We start from the raw sequence: 22,325 nt of genomic DNA, 5'->3' as shown, positions 1-22,325 counted from the left end.
TGAGGCCATTTATCCGGCCCCCTGCCACACTTCAGGAAGGGGCACCTCTTTCATTGGTGGTCAGTGAGAGGAGCACAGTACGGTGGTCTGAGGCACAGTGAACTGGTCCCCTGTGTAAAAAGTTTGAGGACGCCTGGTGTAATCAAATGTCTAAATCTATAGATATAATGAGGGACAGGATTCAGTAGATGCGCAAGTATGAGAGTTGTATAAAATAAAAGAGGTTGGTAGATAGGTCTAAAGGACATATTTTAAACTTCCAATTTCTTATTAGACATTAAAAAATGATTTATAGGTTGGAACACAAAGTATGACTGCAGTAAGTTGAGTCCATCCATTAAAGCAGTTTGGATAAAGGAAGGGTAACTATATAATTTAGGATAGTGGTCCTCAAACTTTAGCAGGCATCACAATCACCTGGACAGCTTGTTAGGGCCCCACCTCTAGAGATTATGATTCAACTCAGTGGGGTGGGGATCCAGTAATTTGCATTTCTAACAAGTTCTCAGGTGGCGCTGATGCTTCTTGTCTGGGGACTATCCTCTAAGACCCACCTACCTGGGAACTAATTTAATCACCTGACAGAGTGGGTCTACAAGTACATTTTCTAGAAAAGATGAATCATGAAGAAGAAAGCAGTGGAGTAAGGAAATGGGAAGTGCCTGCTGAGAGAAACTCACCCCATCTTTCAGCAACATCCATGTGTAATCGATAGCACAAATAACACCAGTCCTTCCACAGCCAGCACTGAAATGAGAGACCACAGTAGCATGTATGCCTAGAGAGAATGGACCATTGACAGTAGCTGGAAAATTTTACCAACAGATTTGAGGAAGAAGATGCCTGGAAACAATTAAACTTTCCAAACCCCACCATTTCTCAGAGCACATTTGTCATGCCACAGGTCCTAGGCAACTTCTCAGAGCAAGAGTCTCTAGAGCTGTACTACTCACAAGTAACTTATCAGAAAAGAACATGAATTTAATGCTTAGGTTGAATTTATTATCATTTGTTTCTGCTATTGGCCTTTTCCCCTTTCAGTTAGAGAGTCCTGGCCAGACTCTGACATTTGGTTCATTCTAGGTAGAAAGTTTATACATAGCATCATACCTGCAGTGAATACATATGGGCACACTGTCATCCTCTTGGTAACAACGTATATCCCAGATGAGCTCAAGAATAGGGTCTATAGATGAAGGTACATCATGGTCTGGCCAATTCTTGTAATGAAACTGGTAGATAGTTCGAGTTTCCTATAAAAAGTAGCCAGACAGGAGGGGAAGAGGGTCAAGGGCTGAAGAACTACCTATTGGGTACTATGCTCACTACTTGGGTGATGGGATTATTCAGTGGCACACAGTATACCCACGTAACAAACCTGCACATGTATGCCCTTATATCTTATATTCTAAGATTAAAATTGAGGCTGGATGTGGTGGCTCACGCCTATAATCCTAGCACTTTGGGAGGCCGAGGCAGGCAGATTACTTGAGGTAAGGAGTTCCAGACCAGTCTGGCCAACATGGGAACCCGTCTCTACTAAAAATACAAAAGTTAGCTGGAGCATGGTGGCGCACACCTGGAGTCCCAGCTACTGGGGAGGCTGAGGCACAAGAGTTGTATGGACCCAGGAGGCACAGGTTGCATAAGCCAAGATTGCACCACTGCATGCTTCACACTGCAGCCTGGGTGACAGAGACTCCATCTCAAAAAAAAAAAAAAAAGTTGAAATTATTTTAAAAATAGCCAGGATAATAAGGTTAGAATTCCGCCTCATTATACCAAGACATTAGTTCGACATTCCAAGTTTTATCTATATCCTTTTTGAAATTTATTCTGCTTTCTTTTCTATAGATCTCAGGTGACCAGATGCTTTCTGAGAACAAAAGTGATTTCAGGTCACTTACTATTGCTTTGTCCTCATCTCCCTCATTCACAAGAGGAGGTAGCTGGATATGAAAGTAGTTCAAACCATTGTTTCCCAACTGGTGTGCCTCAAATGTGTCACAATTATGCAGATATATTAAATCTCTTTGCCTTAGAGAAGCTGGGTAGGGCCTAGGGCAGCCCAGTCTCTCAAACTGGTTCCCAGTCTTCATGCACTGTTCAGCTTCTGGTCACCCTACAAATATTTTTTATGTGTGCCATGGCACAGAATAGACTGAAGACATATTATACCAATGATCTCTTTTTTAATTTCTTCTTCTTTGAGACAGGGTCTTGCTCTGTCACCCAGGCTGCAGTGCAGTGGCACCATCTCAGTTCACTACTACCTCTGCCTCTCAGGCTCAAGTGATTTCTCCTGCCTCAGCCTCCAGTGTAGCTGGGACCACAGGCACACACCATCACGCCCGGCTAACTTTTTGTGTTTCTAGTAGAGACAGGATTTTGCCATGTTGGCCAGGCTCCAGGTTCTCTTGAATATAAAGACTCATTCAGGACATCAAAGACCCTACCACTCCCCATTGTCTTATGCCCAGTCTGAGCCACGCACATCTATATTTACTTGCCTGGTCTCTGTAGGCTTTTGAGTTTATCACTTTTATTTTATACTTACATTATTGAACTTAACTTTTAGATTCCTGATTATATAATCAGATTTCCTTTTTTCAGCTTCCTAAAAAGAAAAAGAAGACTAAAATATTAGTTATTGCAAAGACAAGCTCTCTGTAAGGTAGACCCTGGAGGCTTTGCTCAGCTATGAGAACAGACATTATACTTACACAGCAGATGGAGAAAGGGCCAAATTGCAGCTGCGTCTCTCCTGGCTCAGCCCAGTAACGCTCACACTTTTTCTGTTGCACAAAGCAGAATGCAGTGATTTCCCTCCGTATATCCTAGTCTCTTCTGAGAATAAAACCCACTCCTTCATTTGGAAGCAAATTCAGCTCTATGTCCTTCACCTTATGCTGGACGTGTCTAACTCCCTTGGGCCTCAATCCCTACATTATTGGGATCTCCAAAGATGGGAAAGCAAATATAAAAGGATATATAAATTACAGACCTCCTGGGAGTCTGAAAAAGTAGAAATAGAAATCTTTGACCTATTTTCAGTATTTCAAAAGAACTAACAGAAATTATATGTCTACTAAAACAGCTGCACAAGCTAAGTAAAATACTTAGTAGTTTCCTTGGTTTTGATTAGAATTGTCAACGCAGAATGGCAACAGTAGTATAGTGATAGCCAGTAAAATATAGTGTGATCCACCTATGTAATTTTATTTTATTTTATTTTATTTTTTATTTTTTTCACCTATGTAATTTTAAATTTTCAAATAGATACATTCAAAAATGAAAAGAGATGAAATTAATTTTAGTAACATATTTTAACCCAATATATCAAAACATTTTGACATGTAACCAATATAAAATAATTATTAAATATTTGGTATTTTTTACTAAGTCTTTGAAATCCAGTGTGTATTTTATATTTATAGCTAATTTCAATTAGGATGCCAAATTTTGGAAATATTTTATTTCCATTTAGATTTAATAAAACTTATATTTGAAAAATTTTCACCTATTCAAATAGCTTTCTGCTAACTGAATTGCATGTCAGTTTTTAAGCTTAAATCAATTAAAACAATTGAGTTCCCCAGTCACATTAGTGGTATTTTAAATGCTCAATAGCTGTGTCTGGCTGATGGATGCAATGTTGGACAGCACAGGATTAAAAGCTGCAGCTGGCAGTTAAAGATATCTGATTAATAGAAATGGGCAAGTGATTTGTTAATCTTAAAAGCATAACTTGTATTTAACTTTAAAACATAGGGTTTACTGAGAAAACAAATAAAAAGGATTCTTAGGGAAAAAAAAAAAATCCCTTGAGAGTCACTTGGCATTCCCAAACTGAAAGACATAAGTTGTTGTTGGTTGTTTTTTTGCTTGTTTGTGTTTTTTTTTTTTGCTTTCTTTTTTTTCTAGAAAAATGACTGAAGAAGACGTAAGTTGCCAGGCGCGGTGGCTCAAGCCTGTAATCCCAGCACTTTGGGAGGCCGAGGCCGGTGGATCACAAGGTCAAGAGATCGAGACCATCCTGGTCAACATGGTGAAACCCTGTCTCTACTAAAAATGCAAAAAAACATTAGCTAGGCATGGTGGTGCGTGCCTGTAATCCCAGCTACTCAGGAGGCTGAGGCAGGAGAATTGCCTGAACCCAGAAGGCGGAAGTTGTGGTGAGCTGAGATCGCGCCATTGCACTCCAGCCTGGGTAACGAGTGAAACTCCGCCTCAAAAAAAAAAAAAAAAAAAAAAAGAAAAGAAAAAGACATAAGTTTTATCTAGGCACATTTAGGTAAGTTCTGCTGCCAATTTCCCCCTCCTTTTTCTTCTTTTTTTGTCTTTAGGTCAGCAGGTACTAGAAAGTAACTTACCTTTCCCATTTCATATTCCATGCATGCCATAACAATGATCTGGGGGATGAAACAGATAGAAACTTTGACATTCATATATAGTTAGAAACATCAGGTAATACCTGGATCCCCGAAGTCAGAAAGTATTAACCATTCTTTTTCTGTTTTGTTGTGGGTTTTGTGTTTTGTTTTGTTTTGTTTTGTTTCGAGACAGAAGCTCGCTCTGTCACCGAGGCTGAAGCACAGCAGTGCCATTTCGGCTCACTACAACCTCCACCTCCCGGGTTCAAGCAATTCTCTGCCTCAGCCTCCGGAGTAGCTGGGATTACAGGTGCCCACCACCACGCCCAGCTGATTTTTGTATTTTTAGTAGAGATGGGGTTTCACCATCTTGGCCAGGCTGGTCTTGAACTTCTGACCTCATGATCCACCAGCCTCGGCCTCCCAAAGGGCTGGGATTACAGGCATGAGCCACCACATCCGGCCCTGCTGTTTTTTTTTCAACCAAAAAAGAAATCCTGGTAACTTATAAAATCTTGCTCTTACTCTTCTTTCATTCTGACAATACTTTCCCTTTCTCTGTTCAAACCAGTAATTTTGCTACCAAATGAGCCTGTCAAGGTGAGAAATTTCTAAGTTTAAAATTTATTATTATTATTATTTTGAGATGGAGTCTTGCTCTGTTGCCCAGGCTGTAGCGCAGTGGCATGATCTCAGCTCACAGCATCCTCCACCACCTGGGTTCAAGCAATTCCCCTGCTTCAGCCTCCTGAGCAGCTGGGACTATAGGCGCACACCACCACACACCGTCTCCCCTGCCACCGCCAGCTAATTTCTTTGTATTTTTGGTAGAGACAGGGTTTCACCATGTTGGCCAGGATGGTCTTGATCTCCTGACCTTGCGATCCACCTGCCTTGGTCTCCCAAAGTGCTGGGATTACAGGTGTCATCCACTGTGCCCAGCAATTTTTATTATTTTTTAAATTTTATTTATTTATTTTTGAGACAGGATCTCACTCTGTCACCCAGGCTGGAGTGCTGTGGCGCAATCTCAGCTCACTACAGTCTCAACCTCATGGGCTCAAGTGATCCTCCCACCTCAGCTTCCCAAGTAGCTGGTACTACAGGCGCACACTGTCATTCCCAGCTAATTTTTACGTTTTTTTGTAGAGCCGGGGTTTTGCCATGTTGCCCAGGCTGTCTAGAACTCCTAGGCTCAAGGTATCCACCCATGTTGGCCTCCCAGAGTACACCTGGCCTAGAACTTTCATTTCCTTGGACAAGAATGGCATTGTGATTCTGACTAAAAGATGCCTGAACCCTGAAGTTCCACTGACCAATTTTTTTAAAAGCACTGTTTTTAATAAAGTAGAGAATAAAGTAACAAAAGCAACGCTATACTTACCAGGACACTGTATTCCCAAATCATCCTCCAGAAGTCCAGGAGGGTTGTAGATAAAGGACCTTGGGTGGCAATATAAGCCTTGGGTCCATAAACTCCCTAAAGGGGAACAAAAATTACATGGGGTGACCACAAATAGTAGCCTGTTCTCACCTAGTCCTCCTGTTCCTTTTTTTTTTTGAGGTGTCCTCACTGTGTTACCCAAGCTGGAGTGCAGTAACATAATCACAGCTCACTGCAGCCTTGACCTCCTGGCCTCAAGCCATGCTCTTACCTCAGCCTCTTCAGTAGCTGGGACTACAAGCACATATTATCACACCTGGCTAGTTTTATTGTTTTTTTGTTTTTGAGATGGAGTCTTGCTCTGTCACGCAGGCTTGAGTGCAGTTGTGCAATCTCAGCTCACTTCAACCTTCGCCTCCCAGGTTCAAGCGATTCTCCTGCCTCAGCCTCCCGAGTAGCTCGGATTGCAAGCATATGTCACCATGCCCAGCTAATTTTTGTATTTTTAGTAGAGGTGGGGTTTCACTGTGTTGGTCAGGCTGGTCTCGAACTCCTGACTTTAAGCAGTCTGCCCACCTCAGCCTCCCAAAGTGCTGGGGTTACAGGCATGAGCCACTGAGCCCAGCCAATTTTTAAACTTTTTGTCAAGATGGGGTCTCATATGTTGCCCAGGCTGGTCTCAAACTTTTGGGCTCAAATGATCCTCCCCAGTTTTTAGGTATCTAGAGAAATGTGGAATGCTTTTATTTTCTTTCACTGTACCTTAATGAAGTTGGCATTGATGTAGCTGGAATCCTCATCAGAGGTTATCAGGGATAGTTCTACCCGGCTAGAATCATCTATAATAAAAAGCAAAGACATAGTACAATTAAGGAGGCTTAGTCGGCAGATTTAAGTCAGGGCCTAACACTGTGAATAGCGTATGCTCATGAGTGAGCAAGTGCATGAATGAATTAATAATCTTTTGCAGTCATAAATAGTACAAATTAAGTTGTCAATGCCATGTTCCAAGATCAGGATCAGTAAGCAATGAGTAAAAAGAGATAGTAATGATTGAGTTTGGGAGAAAGCATGAGTTTATAGAAAGAAATGGAACTTACAGGGCAAAATATCCTTATATCTGTTTTTCTTGATGTTCTCGGGCTTCTCAGCCACAGTTGTAGGATAGGTTTTGTCTGTCTTGTATTTGGTAGATTGCCTTTTCAGTTTCTGTAATAAGATTCCAAGAATAATTAATCTTCGTAGAGAAATATAAGAAGCGACCGGGTGCAGTGGCTCAAGCCTGTAATCCCAGCACTTTGGGAGGCCGAGGCGGGTGGATCACGAGGTCAAGAGATCGAGACCATCCTGGTCAACATGGTGAAACCCCGTCTCTACTAAAAATGCAAAAAATTAGCTGGGCATGGTGGCGCGCGCCTGTAGTCCCAGCTACTCAGGAGGCTGAGGCAGGAGAATTGCCTGAACCCAGGAGGCGGAGGTTGCGGTGAGCCGAGATTGCGCCATTGTACTCCAGCCTGGGTAACAAGAGCGAAACTCTGTCTCAAAAAAAAAAAAAAAAAAAAAAAAAAAGAGAAATATAAGAAGCTATCTCTAAGGCCAGGCGAGGTGGCTCACGCCTGTAATCCCAGCACTTTGGGAGGCCGAGGCGGGTGGATCACGAGGTCAAGAGATCGAGACCATCCTGGTCAACATAGTGAAACCCCATCTCTACTAAAAATACAAAAAATTAGCTGGGCATGGTGGCACGTGCCTATAATCCCAGCTACTCAGGAGGCTGAGGCAGGAGAATTGCCTGAACTCAAGAGGCGGAGGTCGCAGTGAGCCGAGATCGCGCCATTGCACTCCAGCCAGCCTGGGTAACAAGAGCGAAACTCCATCTCAAAAAAAAAAAAAAAAAAAAAAAAAAAGAATCTTTCTCTAAAGTGCTTTTCTTTTCCACTGCCCAAACATTCTACCTCAACCCTTATATTATCTTCTGGGGCTTACTCCATTCAGGACAGAGCTGCAGAGAGTAAGGAGAGCAGAGTTCAGTGACTTTTGGAGAAGTGAAAAGATCACACTTACTTCCGTTCAGCCACCGATACTCACAGACAGAACTTAAAGGTGAAACTTGTGAATATTTTAAGAACCAAGTATCTTCTGAAAGCAAAGTATAGGCTCCACTGAAAGGGCAGATATTAAAAGCTTAATTTATTTTCTTTATACCTACTTTTTAGTTGAATGGTCAACTGGAAAATTAAGTTCCATTAGTCTTTTTACTTCAGATCACTGTCTTTTTCCGGAGTGGAAGTGGAGCTTAAGCTGAATAAAATCTTTCTATATAGCAAAATTTCAAAGACTTCAGTTCCAAAAATCAGTCACTTTTTTTTTTTTTTGAGATGGAGTTTTACTTCGTCACCCAAGCTGGAGTGCAGTGGCTCGGTCACAGTTCACTGCAGCCTCAATTTTCCGGGCTCAAGATTCTGATTCTCCCACGTCAACCTCACCTCCCACCTCAGCCTCACCTCCTGAAAGCTGGGACCACAGGCATGAGCATCATGCCCAGATCGTTTTTGTATTTTCAGTAGAGAAGGGACTTCACCATGTTGCCCAGGCTGGTCTCAAACTCCTGGGCTCAAGCAATCCGCCTTCCTTGGCCCCACATAACTTTTATTACAGTATATTATCATAATTAGTCTATTGTATTATTAGCTATTATTGCTAATCTCTTGTTGTACCTAATTTATAAATTGACCTTTATGATAGCTATGTATGTATAGGTAAAAACAACATAGTATACATAAGACTTGGTACTATCTGCAGTTTCAGGCATCTGCCGTAGGTCTTCAAACACATCCCCCAGAGATAAAGAGAGCCTACTGTAGTTTGAATTCCTCTGGATTTTCAGAATTGGATTTGAGAGGAGAGATACCAAACTGATATCTTTAGTTTGTTTGTTTTTTTGCTTTACCTTGAACCCCGAGAAGCCACTAAACTATCTTTATAGCATATTTTTACTTCAAGATGGATATGGATACAAGTGGACTAATTTGGGAATTTAAGGACACATGAAAGACTGTGTTGAATTTCTGCTGAAATTACACCAATTTTTCAGCTCCCCCTGCTCCTAAGAAACCTCAGAATGATCATTTTCAGGTTGCTGTTGATCCCAGGGCTGCTGAAAAGATCTCAAGTCCCAAAACAGTTTCTTCTAGAAATCTCCAGAATTAAGCTCAGCGTATACTCCTTGTTACATTGTTTTTATTTATTTTTGTTTTGTTTTGCTTGTGGAATGCTTTCTAGGGAGAATGCTATACACAAAGCCCTTTGCATAAGATATGCTTCAATTAATTTGGCAAAATGTCATAGATAAAGGTGATGTGTTTGTGTGTATATGTGTCCTATATTTGTTTAGCTGCCTTCACCATCACCTTCAACAATGAGGCAGAAGAATGGCTTTCATTTTTCCTACTCCCTTCCTCCCCCTGGAGTAATCTGGCTGGATGACGAAGGGAGACACTCTTAGCAGAACATCACACAGGAAATGCCTGCAGAATTGTTAATTTGTAATGTATGAAAGATTTGATTTTTTTTCCCCTCAAACATCTTATCTTGAGGTCATGCCACTGTGAGGTTCCGTTTTCTTTCTTTTTTTTAAATTGAGATTGAGTCTCGCTCTATCACTCAGGCTGGAGTGCAGTGGTGTGATCTCGGCTCACTGCAACCTCTGCCGCCCAGGTTCAAGCAATTCTCATGCCTCAGCCTCCCAAGTAGTTGGGACTACAGGCACCTGCCACCACACCCAGATAATTTTTTTTGTATTTTTAGTAGAAAAGGGGTTTTGCGGTGTTGGCCAGACTGGTCTCGAACTCCTGACCTCAAGTGATCTGCCACCTTGGCCTCCCAAAGTGCTGGGATTACAGGCGTGAGCCACGGCTCCTGGCTGGCTTCCTTTTTCTCTTCCACCCCTCTTCTTGCCAGACCCCTGGGCTCTAATACCCCAACAAAGAACAAATTAGGACAGAATCAGGGCAGAAGAAGTGATAAACTACACCAGAACAGGAGGAACTCTGAGAGTAGAAAGCAAAAGGTATAAAAGAGAAAGCAGGGTCATGCTGGGTTTAAGTTTGGGAAGAAAAGATACGAGATCTAAAGGGTGAAGGTGTTTCTCTGCCAACTACAAGGTAGAGGGGATGCGTTCCCTAGAGGAGGTACCATCGAGAGCAATCAGGGGAAGAGTTGCCAAGAGAATAAAGTGAAGAGGCTGGGTGCAGTGGCTCACGCCTGTAATACCAGCACTTTGGGAAGCTGAGGCGGGCAGATCATGAGGTCAGGAGTTCAAGACCAGCCTGGCCAACATAGTGAAACCCCATCTCTACTAAAAATACAAAAAAAAATAGCCAGGCATGGTGGCGGGCACCTGTAATCCCAGATACTCCAGAGGCTGAGGCATGGAGAATCACTTAAAACTGGGAGGCGGAGGTTGTAGTGAGCCGAGATAGCACTACTGCACTCCAGCCCGGGTGACAGTGTAAGACCCTGTCTCAAAAAAAGAATAAAAAGAGCTCAGCATCCCTCATGAGCCCTGAAATGGGGTGGAATGTGTGAGAAACCAGATTCTGTGTATGCTTGATAAGCTAATAGTGAGTTCATTTGGTTTTTAGATGATACTACCCCTTTCCAAGGAAGGAGAGGAGAACGGGTGTCCTGGCCAGTATAATAAGGAATATTAGACTCTAGAAATCTGGACTGAGTCATTGCATGTGATTCTCATAGACTGGTAAATAAATGCACTCTCAAAAAAGAACAGAAAACAAAAGGAAAGCACAAGACCAGACCTTGAAGGACTATTTTACTGGATATAAGACATAGCATTTTAGAGACATTTTAGAGAGAGGAAAATCGAACTTGGCCCTCCTGTGCTAGATGGGAGAGGACAAAGTTTGGCTGTCTCCAGAACTCTGCAAGGTAGTTCCTCAGTGCCTTGCAAATATAGGTCAGTATTATGCCAAGCCTCCACCAGGACAGAAAAAGTACGAGTGGTAAGGAATGGCCATTAGGAGCTCAGGCCTCTGAATCCAGTAGACAAGAGTACTACCGGTAGGAATGGAGGACAAGACTTAATTGTCCGAGCCTGCAATACAATCATCTTCAACAAGGCAGGCAGATTTATTGAGTTTAGCTTCCAGTGCAATAGTGGGCAAATGGGTAGGTGGGAGGCAATAGCTAAACTAGGGTGAGTAAACCAAGAGGTTCAACTTTAGATACATAAAATATGAGAAAATGGCAAGAAATGTGTTTGTTTGTTTCTGAGATGGAGTCTTGCCCTGTCACCCAGCAGTGAGTGCAGTGTTGCAATCTTGGCTCAGTGCAACCACTGCCTTCCAGGTTCAAGTGATCCTCACACCTCAGCCTCCCAAGTAGCTGGGATTACAGGCGCCTGCCACCACGCCTGGCTAATTTTTGTATTTTTAGTAGAGACGGGGTTTCACTTTGTTGGCCAGTCTGGTCTTGAACTCTTGACCTCAAGTGATCCACCTGTCTCAGCCTCCCAAAGTGCAGGAATTGCAGGTGTGACCCACTGCACTCGGCTAAGAAATGTGTTTTAAGTGTCCTGTGAGTAAATGAAAATGCAGGACTAGATAACCCCTAGTAAGAGGCTGGAGATGGAGTTAGAGAAATCAGCTTCAGAGGTGATGTGATACATTGATTCTGGTGGTGGCATTTTTTAAAATTGCACCTTAATGTGCACAAAGGTCAAGAAATGCTGATAAATATGTTCAAGTGATAGGCTGATTCGCAGGAACCAGTAGTAAACATCACAGATGTTTGTGTACTTGATCTGTAGGATGTACCATGTTGATAACTGTTTGGTTGGTGTTGTTACTGTAATACATACAGAAAAAGGATGCATCTATGTCTCCTTTATAGAACCAAGATGTAGCCAGGTCTTTGATCCGTCTCAGATTTTCTAACGAGTCTCTAGAAGTTGCTCTAGTATCAGTCTGACTTCTAGCATATTTTAAACCGTAAGCACTTAAACCTGGCTTTCAGAACTAGGTATCTTCTTTCTATTAGGATTCAGTGAATGCTTCATATTTAATAAATGTCTTTTTTTTTTTTTTTTTTTTGAGATGGGGTCTCACTCTGTCACCCAGGCTGGAGTGCAGTGGCGCGATCTTGGCTTACTGCAACCTACCGCTGCCTGCAATCCTACCTACTTGGGAGGCTGAGGTAAGAGAATCTCTTAAACCTGGGAGGCAGAGGTTGCAGTGAGCTGAGATTGCACCATTGTACTCTGGCCTGGACAAAAAGAAACTCTGTTTTTTTGAAACTCCGTCAAAAAAAACAAACAAACTGAAATTGTGGCAAGTGCTGTGAGAAATAACAGACAGTGCTAAGAAGAACTTATAATGGAAGAATTAAGCTATTCAAAGAGGTCCAGAAAGCTTTCTCTGGCCAGGTGTGGCGGCTCATGGTTATAATCTCAGTACTTTGGGAGGCTGAGGCTGCCGGATCAGCCGAGAGGCTGGAGGATCACTTGAGTTCAGGAAGTCAAGTCTTCAAAGAGCTATGATCAAGCCACGGTACTCCAGCCTGAGTGACAGAGAAAGAGCCTGTCTCAAAAAAATAAAAAATTAAAAAAAAAAAAAGGAAAAGAAAAGAAAAGAAGAAAAGAAAGCTTTCTCTAAAGAAGTGACCACAAACTGAGATCTAAATAACTATTAGTTGGGCATAGTGGCTCACACCCGTGATCCCAACACTTTGGGAGGCTGAGAATGGGAGCCCCAGAGATTGAGGCTGCAATTAGCCATGATCACACCACTGCACTCCAGCCTAGGTGACCAAGTGACACCCTGTCCCAAAAAAAAAAAAAAAAAAAAAAGAATTAATGTTATTTAGGTAAACAGGAGTGTGAGGAATGTTCAAGAAGAGGTGTGTGCAAGGCCCTATGGCAGAGGAAACATGGCAAGGACAGGAAAATGAGCACATTGTAAGAAGTTGAAGAGACACTACACAGGACACTGGTAGCCATTTTAAAGGGTTCTTTGGGAAGTAGATGAGGTTCTATTTGTGAAGCACTTTTAGCACAGTCTGGAACACAGTTCTACGGATTTGCTGTTGTGACAGTGGAAAGTAGATGAACAGAAAACATATACGAAGAAATGTAGATCAAAAATAATCATAGAACATTTCAGGCTCAGAAATCAAATGAGGGAAATTAACGTAATAAAGTACTATTTTGGCCGGGCACAGTGGCTCACACCTGTAATCCCAGAACTTTGGGAGGCCGAGGTGGGAGGATCACTTGAGGTCAAGAGTTCTCTACTAAAAATACAGAATTAGCCGGATGTGGTGGCGGTGGAGGCTGAGGCAGGAGAATCACTTGAACCCCAGAGGCAGAGGTTGCAGTGAGCCGAGATCATGCTATTGCACTCTAGCTTGAGCAACAAGAGCAAAACTCCGTCTCAAAAAAAAGTACTATTTTATGCTAGTTATAACGGAAAAAAAAAATCATGATTTTTACGTGATACAGTTTAAGTACAAAGGTTAAGAGGGTTTGAAAAAAAAAACAGACCCAATCCAGGCTTTGCCATTTCGTGGGTAAAATGAATATAATACTTTCCTCTTGGGGTTGTTGTAATGATTAAATGAGATCATATATGGCAAAGCACTTAGCAGGTTGCCTAGTAATAGTAAGTAGGCAAAATTTTTCATCTTTTATTCTCTTTTAATAAATATAATTAAGTCTAGCAAGGTGGCAGAGAAGATGAAAAATTCACATATTGCAAATTAGAAAAACTCCTTTGGAAACACATTTGGTAATACTTAACCAGTTAGATGTTAATAGTCTTTGACTCAATAATAACACTTTTGGGGATCCAGCCTAAGGATTAATCCAAAAGAAGGAAAAACCACATGGACAAATATATTCATATCAGTGTTATCAATAATCATGAAAAATTAGAAATAACCTAAATGCCTAACAATGGAGAAAGTTTATTAAATTATTTGGGTATTACTATGTCTCTGAAAGTTTATATACTTATTGTCTTCACAGCAATTCTTCAAAGTGAATATTGTTCCCACATTTTACTAACTTAATTCAAGGTCACACAGGTAATCACGGCACAACCTAAATTCAAACCAAGATTTATATGATTCCAAAGTTTTTATGACTTCAGATGATAAAGCAAGACTACCTGAACTTGAAATTCAATTCTACCACTTACTAGCTATGTGACCCTGAGCAAGTTAATTAACCTCTCTGTTTCCTCATTTATAAAATGGAAATAAAAACAGTACCTTCCTCAATGGAGTAAATGAGTTGATATATGAGTGTTTAGAATAGTGTCTGTAAGAGGTATAGATGCTGTCATGCTACTTTTTTTGAAAAATAAAAATAAAAAAATAACATTGGGGAGTTGGGGAGGGATAACATGGGGAGAAATGCCAGATATAGATGATGGGGAGGAAGGCCGCAAACCACACTGCCGTGTGTGTACCTATGCAACAATCTTACATGTTCTTCACATGTGCCACAAAACCTAAAATGTAATAAAAAATATATATAATAATAAAAGCGGTATAGACACATTCTTTATTATGATTATTATTCTTTCATTATAAAGCCACATGGACAAATATATGTTCATGTGATGATGCTGCATCATTAACCACTAAAATTATATACATTTTAATCAGCCTGACAATTTTGGTATAATGGTAAGTAAAAATATGAGAATACAAAATTGTATCTATGCTATAATTACAATAATATAAAAAATTATATAAATGGACAAGAACTAGAAGGTCCATTAAAAAAGCTATTGTTGGTTTTTGTGTATGTGTATGACTGGGTCCCACTCTGTCACCCTGGCTGAAGTGCAGTGGTGCAATCTCAGCTCACTACAACCTCCGCCCCCTGGGGTCAAGTGATCCTCCCACTTCAGCCTCCCAGGTAGCTGAGACTACAGGCATGTGCCACCACATCTGGCTAATTTTTTATTTTTCGTAGAGATGGGGTTTCACTATGTTGCCTAGGCTGGTTTCTAACTCCTGTACTCAAGCCATCTGCTTGCCTCAGCCTCCTAAAATGCTGGGATTACAGGTGCAAGCCACCTCACCTGGCCAATATCCACAAAACAAGTTTTGATTGTTAGAATGTTGGTACTATGGTGAATTTAATTTCTTTTAACTTTCGATAATATTGTTTTATAAGAATAGCAATAATAAGGAATATTTGAAAGTACCTTTAAATTTTTCAGCAGTATCGTTGCATCCTGCTGTTTCTGCTGTGTAGAAAGTATATTAACTAAAGAAAAAAAAGAAAGAAAGAAAGAAAGAAACTATACTAACTATGCATTTACCCTAAGACTAAGTTCTTTGAGAGACTTAGTATCATTGAATGAAGTAGAACACTATTGCATGAGAATTAATTTCACAGCTCTGAAATGAGACAGATCTGAGTTAAATTTCGTCTCTAAGCCTTAACAGCTGAGTGAGATTAGGCCAATTATTTAACTTCTCAGAGCTTCAGATTCCTCATTTGTAGGTCAGTAATCATAGTTGTAGCCATTTCATAGGTTTTCTTAAGGAGTAGTAAATAAGATAATGAATGTTGATGTTTCCTTGACAGCCCCACTCAGACTCTCACAATTATATTAAATATTTAATATGGTAATTTGTTGTTTAATGTCTGCCTCTCTAAGACATATATGTTGTGTTAGAAAATAAGCCCCACTAAAGCATGGAGCATTGTATTACATTCACAGCATCTAGGGTATTACTTTGTACACAATAAGCACTCAATAAATGCTTACATGAATATATGAAAACCTTAGATGGGTGATCAGTAGTAGCTTCAACTACAGAAAAGTTATTGAATTTAGTCCTGGCACAGGGGAAAGACCTAAACAGTATGGCCATTGGCTTTGGCTGACATAACACATCCAATTATGAATACAGTCCACTCTCAGTATCTGTGGGGGACTAGTTCCAGGACCACCTCTTTCAAGATACCAAAATCTGTGGATGCTCAAGTCCCTCATATAAAATGGCATAGTATTTACTCATACTATACACATCCTCTTGTATATTTTAAATCATCTCTAGATTACTTATAATACCTAATACAAGGTAAATGCTAGGTACATTATGTTTTATATTTTTTATTTTTTGTTGTTATATTATTTTGGAATTTTTTTTTCAAATATTTTTGAATATTTTGGTTGAATACAGGATATGGAACTTGAGGATACAGAGGGCCATCTATACTGTGCTCTGTGCAAAGATATCTGGCCAAGGAGGAAGTGAAGACTGAAATCTGAACCATGAACCTGGGGAGAGGGTAAAGGGGTTCGGATGCACAGGGAATCTACCTGGAAATAGAGATGCTTTTGATAATTCCCCTAAAGGTACCATCAGTTAAGTGAACAGTGGCCTTGTGCCACAGAATCAGTCCTCAAACCTTGTAAACATCAAATCCTGGGAGAATACATTAAGGGCTTAGGATGGGATGTGGAACATGACCAGATCAAAGCACTCCAATTTAGTGGCAGTATTTACCTTGTCCAAGCAAGCAATCTAGCCTCATTCACCACTCCTCTACTCCCCCAAGCTTTCTTTCTGGTGTCTCTTCTGAAACCTTTAGATGGAGCTGAGAGGAAGACTCTATTTTCCACTGGAGGACATGAGTCAGTGAACAGTGAGGTTACACTTAATCACCACCAAAAAACAAGGTCCTTAAAATCAGGAGCCAGAAAAGCAAGGAAGTGATTAATATAAAAGTCAGGATAGTGATTATGCCTTGGGCAGGGTAGGACAGGACAGGGTGGGTTGGGGGCAGGGGACCTGATGGGGGGGTCTTCAGGGGTCCCACAGTTTCTTGACTTGGGTGGTGATTGCACTGCTAATGTTTGCTTTATAATTATACTTAGATCTTGTCTGTACTTTTCTAAATGTGTATTATATTGCACAATATTAAGCAGCTAAAAAAATATATAACAAGTTTTTAAGCAGTGGAAAAATGAACAGATTTATCTGGGCGTGGTGGCTCACGCCTATAATCCTAGTACTTAGGGAGCCAATGCAGGTGGATCACCTGAGATCAGGAGTTTGAGACCAGCCTGGCCAACATGGTGAAACCCTTATTTCTACTAAAGATACAAAATTAGCCGGGCATGGTGGCTCATGCCTGTAATCCCAGTTACTTCAGAGGCTGAGGAAGGAGAATTGCTTGAACCAGGGAGGTGGAGGCTGCAGTGAGCCAAGATTACATCATTGCATTCCAGCCTGGGTGACAAAAGCAAAACTCTGTTTCCAAAAAAAAAGACCAGATTTATATGATTAAAAGGTCACCCGGGGCTGGGTGCGGTGGCTCAAGCCTGTAATCCCACCACTTTGGGAAGTCGAGGCAGGTGGATCACGAGGTCAAGAGATCGAGACCATCCTGGTCAACATGGTGAAACCCCGTCTCTACTAAAAATACTAAAAATTAGCTGGGCATGGTGGCGTGTGCCTGTAATCCCAGCTACTCAGGAGGCTGAGGCAGGAGAATTGCCTGAACCCAGGAGGCGGAGGTTGTGGTGAGCCGAGATCGCACCATTGCACTCCAGCCTGGGCAACAAGAGCGAAACTCCGTCTCAGAAAAAAAAAAAAAAAAAAAAAAAGGTCACCAGGGTGTTGAACTGAAAATTGATCGAAGGTGGGGCCAGGCTAGAGGCAGAGAAACCAGTTAGGAAGTAGCTGCTGTATTTTGATGAGAAATTATAATGACTTTAGCTAAAAAAAGGTAAAATATTAGGGATATAGTTACATTACTATATTATCATTATTATTATATCATTATAATATATGCAAATTATATAATTATATTATATAATTATATACTATATATTATTATACTACATTATCATTATTGTTATTATTTTTGAGATGGAGTTTTGCTCTTGTCACTCAGGCTGGAGTGCAATGGTGCAATCTTGGCTCACTGCAACATCTGCCTCCCGAGTTCAAGCAATTCTCCTGCTTCAGCCTCTCAAGTAGCTGGGATTACAGTCGCCCACCACTATGGCCAGCTAATTTTTGTATTTTTAGTAGAGATAGCATTTCACTATGTTGGCCAGGCTGGTCTTGAACTCCTGATCACAGGTGATCAGCCCACCTCAGCCTCCCAAAATGTTGGGATTACAGGTGTGAGTCACTGCACCTGGCCAGTCTACATTATTTTAAAAAACACAACCAAAATAAAACAGAGGCTGGCACTACCCCTCAGCTCACTTTTTATATCTATGCCTTGGGTTACTTTGGCTTAGGAATTACAGTCCAGGGGCAGACACATGTATATATATGTGCTAGAACTTCCTATTTACCTCCTTACCTACTTAGTAGAGAAGGAGTTTCATTATGTTGCCCAGGCTGGTCTCTAACTCTTAGACTCAAGCCATCTGCTCACCTCAGCCTCCCAAAGTGCTGGAATTACAGGTGCAAACCACCTCACCTGGCCAAGAGGGGCTGAGACTGGTTGGCCAGTGGCAGTGACAGCGTATTTTTCAAGTACCACAATACTATCCACGTTAAGCTAACATAGGAGTTCCTAGCATAAAATCTAATCACTCAATAACATCTAATTACTCAAGACTTTCAGAGTTTTCACATCTACTATCTGGTACCCGAATGTTAGCTCCAGGAGGCAAAGGTTTTTATTCTTTTTGTTCACTGCTGTATTTTTAGTCCTTAGAACTGAACTGGGTACATACTAAGTGCTCAATAAATAGTACTCAATAAATGACTACATTTAATAATTGTTATTAATATCTAATCATCACAATGATCCTGTGAGGATAGATAGGACATGAATTATTATCCCAATTTTATAAGTTAGAAAACAGATTAAAGAACATGTTAAATACTTGATAATTTGCTTGGTGAAAAAAAATCACGATTTAATTTCAGGTTTGTACTTCAATTCCCCTTTTTCCCTCCATTTTTTTCACAACGGAAGAACTAAGGTTTACATTTCTTCTATCTCAGAAACACCAGCTGGAAGTATTCCGAAGTGCGTGATAGATACTTAGACACCTATGTTATCTGATATGCCAGCTTGGAGGGTGAATGAGGCCTACGCAGCTGCCATTGCATCAATAATCACATTTCCCTCAAAGGAGATTCATTGTTCTTCTGGGTAATCTAATCCACCCCACCTGAAGCTACCTTGTACTCATGTTTCTCTCCATGACCTACACTTGTCTCTACTCCCCATCCTAGCCATTCTACTTCTCTGAGCAAAAGAAGTTAAGAAAGCCCTGTTTTGAAAAAACACATGTTCTAATATCTTTTTTCATACACAAAAGAAAAGAAAAAAGATAGCCAGACACAGTGGTTCATGCCTGTAATCCTAGCACTTTGGGAGGTGAGATGGAGGATTGCTTGAAGCCAGGAGTTAGACACAAGGCTGGGCAAAAAAGCAAAAGGCTCGTCTCTACAAAAAAAAAAAAAAAAAAAAAAAATTCATTAGCCAGGCATGGTGGTACACACCTGCGGCACCAGCTACTCAGGAGGCTGAGGCAGGAGAATCACTTGAGCCCAGGAGTTCAAGGCAACAGTCAGCTATGGTTGCACTGCTGAACTCCAGCCTGAGAGTAAGACCTTATCTCTTAAAAAAAAATTAGTAATATGAAACATAAACCACTACTCAGATACCTGGGGAAATATGGATATTCAATTAATATTAGTGTTTCTACATCTGGAGTTGTATGTCTTCTGTAGGATTCCTAATCAAACTCCAAAGAACTAGCAAACAGAATATCAAACCCAGTAATTTTGAGAGAGTACTTAAAATACATGCAAACTACTCAGCGAAGTCAAACTTTAGGTTGCCTTTTTCTCTGTCTTCCCCTCCAAGGTCTTATATTTACTTTATCCCAAGAGCAATTTGTTCTCAGAAAATTGGACCACCTCACAGTGAACATGAGTTGAAGGAAAAAAAAAAAGAACAGAAAATTGGAACACTATAGTCAGTTAAATAGTGTATGTAACTACCCTGAGAGGGTCACACACACAACTCACCATAAATTCATTTGCAAACTCCTCTTTGTTAATTTTCTTGTTTTGGGCCTCATCCAGGAACTTCTGCAGAATTTCTCTTTGGTCCATGCTGCAGAACAAGAGAAACAGTCTATGAGTAGGTTGAGGGAGGGCATATCAAATGTGTGTCATTGCCGAGACACCTCCAAAAAGCCACTGCTGCCGCCTGAGCAGAGCATGCTGAAGGCTGTGGTTTACTGACTTCATCACAAGCCCTAGAGGAAATTAGTACGTAACCAGCTTCTGTGGTCGCAGAACACAGCCATCATCTCACTCCAGGGCCCTAGCGCCTTCCTTCTCAGCAGAGGAACCTGGTTATAATTCAAATTTTTAACAAACAAGAAGCTAATAGGAACATAAAGTGTGGTCTGCTTAACTCTGAGATTGTTCCATTCCATCACCCATATGCAAAACTCACCTTCTTGTCTCCCAGAGAAAGAGCAGAATTACAGGTCTCCTGCATGAGTTCTACCTCTCCCCATTTTCCTAGTGAGCACAAGGGCCCAGCTGATACCTTCTGTTTCTTTCTGGCCCACTGTCCCATATGAACTCTGCAAAGTTCAGTTAGGCCCAGAAAAGAAGACAGACACTATTTAGAGTTACATGTCTTCTACCCGGAGTGTTCACAGAAAGGTTTCTTGTCAGTGTGATCAATGAGAAACTTCTGTTCATCACAGAAGGTGCATTCAGAACTTTAAAGTCCGCTATATAGACCTCAAACTCTCTTTTAAATGAAGCAAAGTCAGATGCTTCTAACAGTTTGTGTCTCTCCCAGGACTGTGAAAGTGCTGACCTCCATTAAGGAAAGTGTTGATTTTAGCACCTCTTCAACCCTTCCAGTAGCCTATTTTTTTTTATCTTTTTGAGATGGAGTTTCGCTCTTGTTACCCAGGCTGGAGTGCAATGGCGCAATCTCAGCTAACCACAACCTCTGCCTCCTGGGTTCAGGCAATTCTCCTGCCGCTGCCTCCTGAGTAGCTGGGATTACAGGCATGTGCCACCATGCCCAGGTAATTTTTTTTTTTTTTTTTTTTTTTGGTATTTTTAGTAGAGACGGGGTTTCACCATGTTGACCAGTATGGTCTCAATCTCTTGACCTCGTGATCCACCCACCTCGGCCTCCCAAAGTGCTGGGATTACAGGCGTGAGCCACCGCACCCGGCCCTCCAGTAGCCTTTAAAGCTTTACTTGGATTCTGGATATAGAGACTGAGAGTATTGGTCTATAAAGGGTCTAGAGCACGTAGCCCCCACAAGGAGCACCTGACCAGGCAGTTAGCACAATATCCTGCATCTGTAATGTGGGTAAACTGTGAAGAAACAGAAAGAAAGTAAAATCAACCACCTTGCTAACAACATTGTAACTTTCCGGGCAGAAAGCCTGAAGAACTGTTTCCAAAGAACACATTTCTACTCCGCAACCAATGTCTTAGGAAAGAAATTTGTTTCAGGAAGCTATACTGTGCATGTGGCATTTTGGCCCAGAAAGGCAGGCTCTTCTAGAAAAACCTTCCACATCTCACCTTGCATAACCTCTCAATGGATACATGTCTACCCAAGTGCCTAATTCAGTGTGAGAACATCCCAAAATCAGTGTATCATCTTTATCGAAGGCAGAAGTTCAACAAATGTTAACAAGATTCGTCTTGATCCTGAAGAAAACTGGGAAATGTGTTGTTTGGACTTCCTCTATTTAAGATATTAGCAATCCTTTCTGTTTTGCAAAAATTATTCAAACTTCCTTCAGGAAATAATGATTCTGAACACTGTTCTGAACATTAAAGATACTGCATGCTCTTACTAAATACTGCAAAAAGAAAGATCATTGAGATATCTTGGCTGTAGGCAAATTAGAGACAATATTTCAAATAAAGGAACTCAATCCCTGTACACATAAATTAAAATAAGCCCTAATTCTTCAGCAATATTTTCAGGAATAGTATTTTTCTCAAATTATCCCCATCTAGAATTAAGAGAGAATTTCTTGTTGCTCTAAGTAATGCGGTGTTTACTTTGGCTATTTTAAAACATAAAATAAAGGAAAGCTTTAATTTATAAAAATATAAAATTTCAAGTTTATAATAACTAAAACTATGTAAAAATATGTACATAGTTAAAGACTAAAAGATGCAAAAAAGAATCAATTATGTAAGTGTGATAGGATAAAGTTTGCTTTTTAAAATTATTATACCACTTAAAAAACTAGAAATAAACATTAAAAAATCCATTAAGTTGTTCAACAAATTTATTGAGTACTCACTATATTCTAAGCATTATCTTAGGAGTTGGGCGTACAACAGTGAGAAAGCCAGAATATGATAAAAAAAAAAAAAAATCCTCAGCCAGTTAATAAAGCACCTGAAAACTAAAGATACAGATGTATTACTAATAAAAAATTAAAACATTCCTTAGGTACCTTTGGGAAAGAAAATACAAATAAAAACATTCCAAACTAACTTGCTTAATTAAAGAGTAACAAAGCATAATCCTAAAAGGAAAATG

General features: G+C 40.6%; 1 protein-coding gene across 6 annotated transcripts in view; it reads right to left on the bottom strand.

The window, feature by feature from the left end:
* Positions 1-21,937, bottom strand: part of PTPN22 (protein tyrosine phosphatase non-receptor type 22) — a 59,960-nt gene extending 38,023 nt beyond the window's left edge. Inside the window, exons 1-9 of one of the 6 annotated variants that reach the window (XM_074381229.1) lie at positions 19,807-21,937; positions 6,858-6,966; positions 6,520-6,596; positions 5,758-5,853; positions 4,374-4,412; positions 2,724-2,795; positions 2,558-2,617; positions 1,111-1,253; positions 681-747 (exon numbers count right to left, since the gene is read on the bottom strand). In XM_074381229.1, coding sequence (XP_074237330.1) covers positions 681-747; positions 1,111-1,253; positions 2,558-2,617; positions 2,724-2,795; positions 4,374-4,412; positions 5,758-5,853; positions 6,520-6,596; positions 6,858-6,966; positions 19,807-19,893 — 750 coding nt within the window. In that variant the 5' untranslated portion in view covers positions 19,894-21,937. The remainder of the gene's footprint in view (positions 1-680; positions 748-1,110; positions 1,254-2,557; positions 2,618-2,723; positions 2,796-4,373; positions 4,413-5,757; positions 5,854-6,519; positions 6,597-6,857; positions 6,967-19,806) is intronic. The other 5 variants (XM_003933480.4, XM_074381230.1, XM_003933482.4 and 2 more) reach the window with 5 other exon arrangements.
* Positions 21,938-22,325: the final 388 nt, after the last annotated feature.

This window comes from Saimiri boliviensis, chromosome 11 (genome assembly GCF_048565385.1).
Source record: "Saimiri boliviensis isolate mSaiBol1 chromosome 11, mSaiBol1.pri, whole genome shotgun sequence".
NCBI lineage: Eukaryota > Metazoa > Chordata > Mammalia > Primates > Cebidae > Saimiri > Saimiri boliviensis.
Note: the sequence above shows the minus strand (reverse complement) of the source record. Positions and strands in the feature narration are given on the sequence as shown.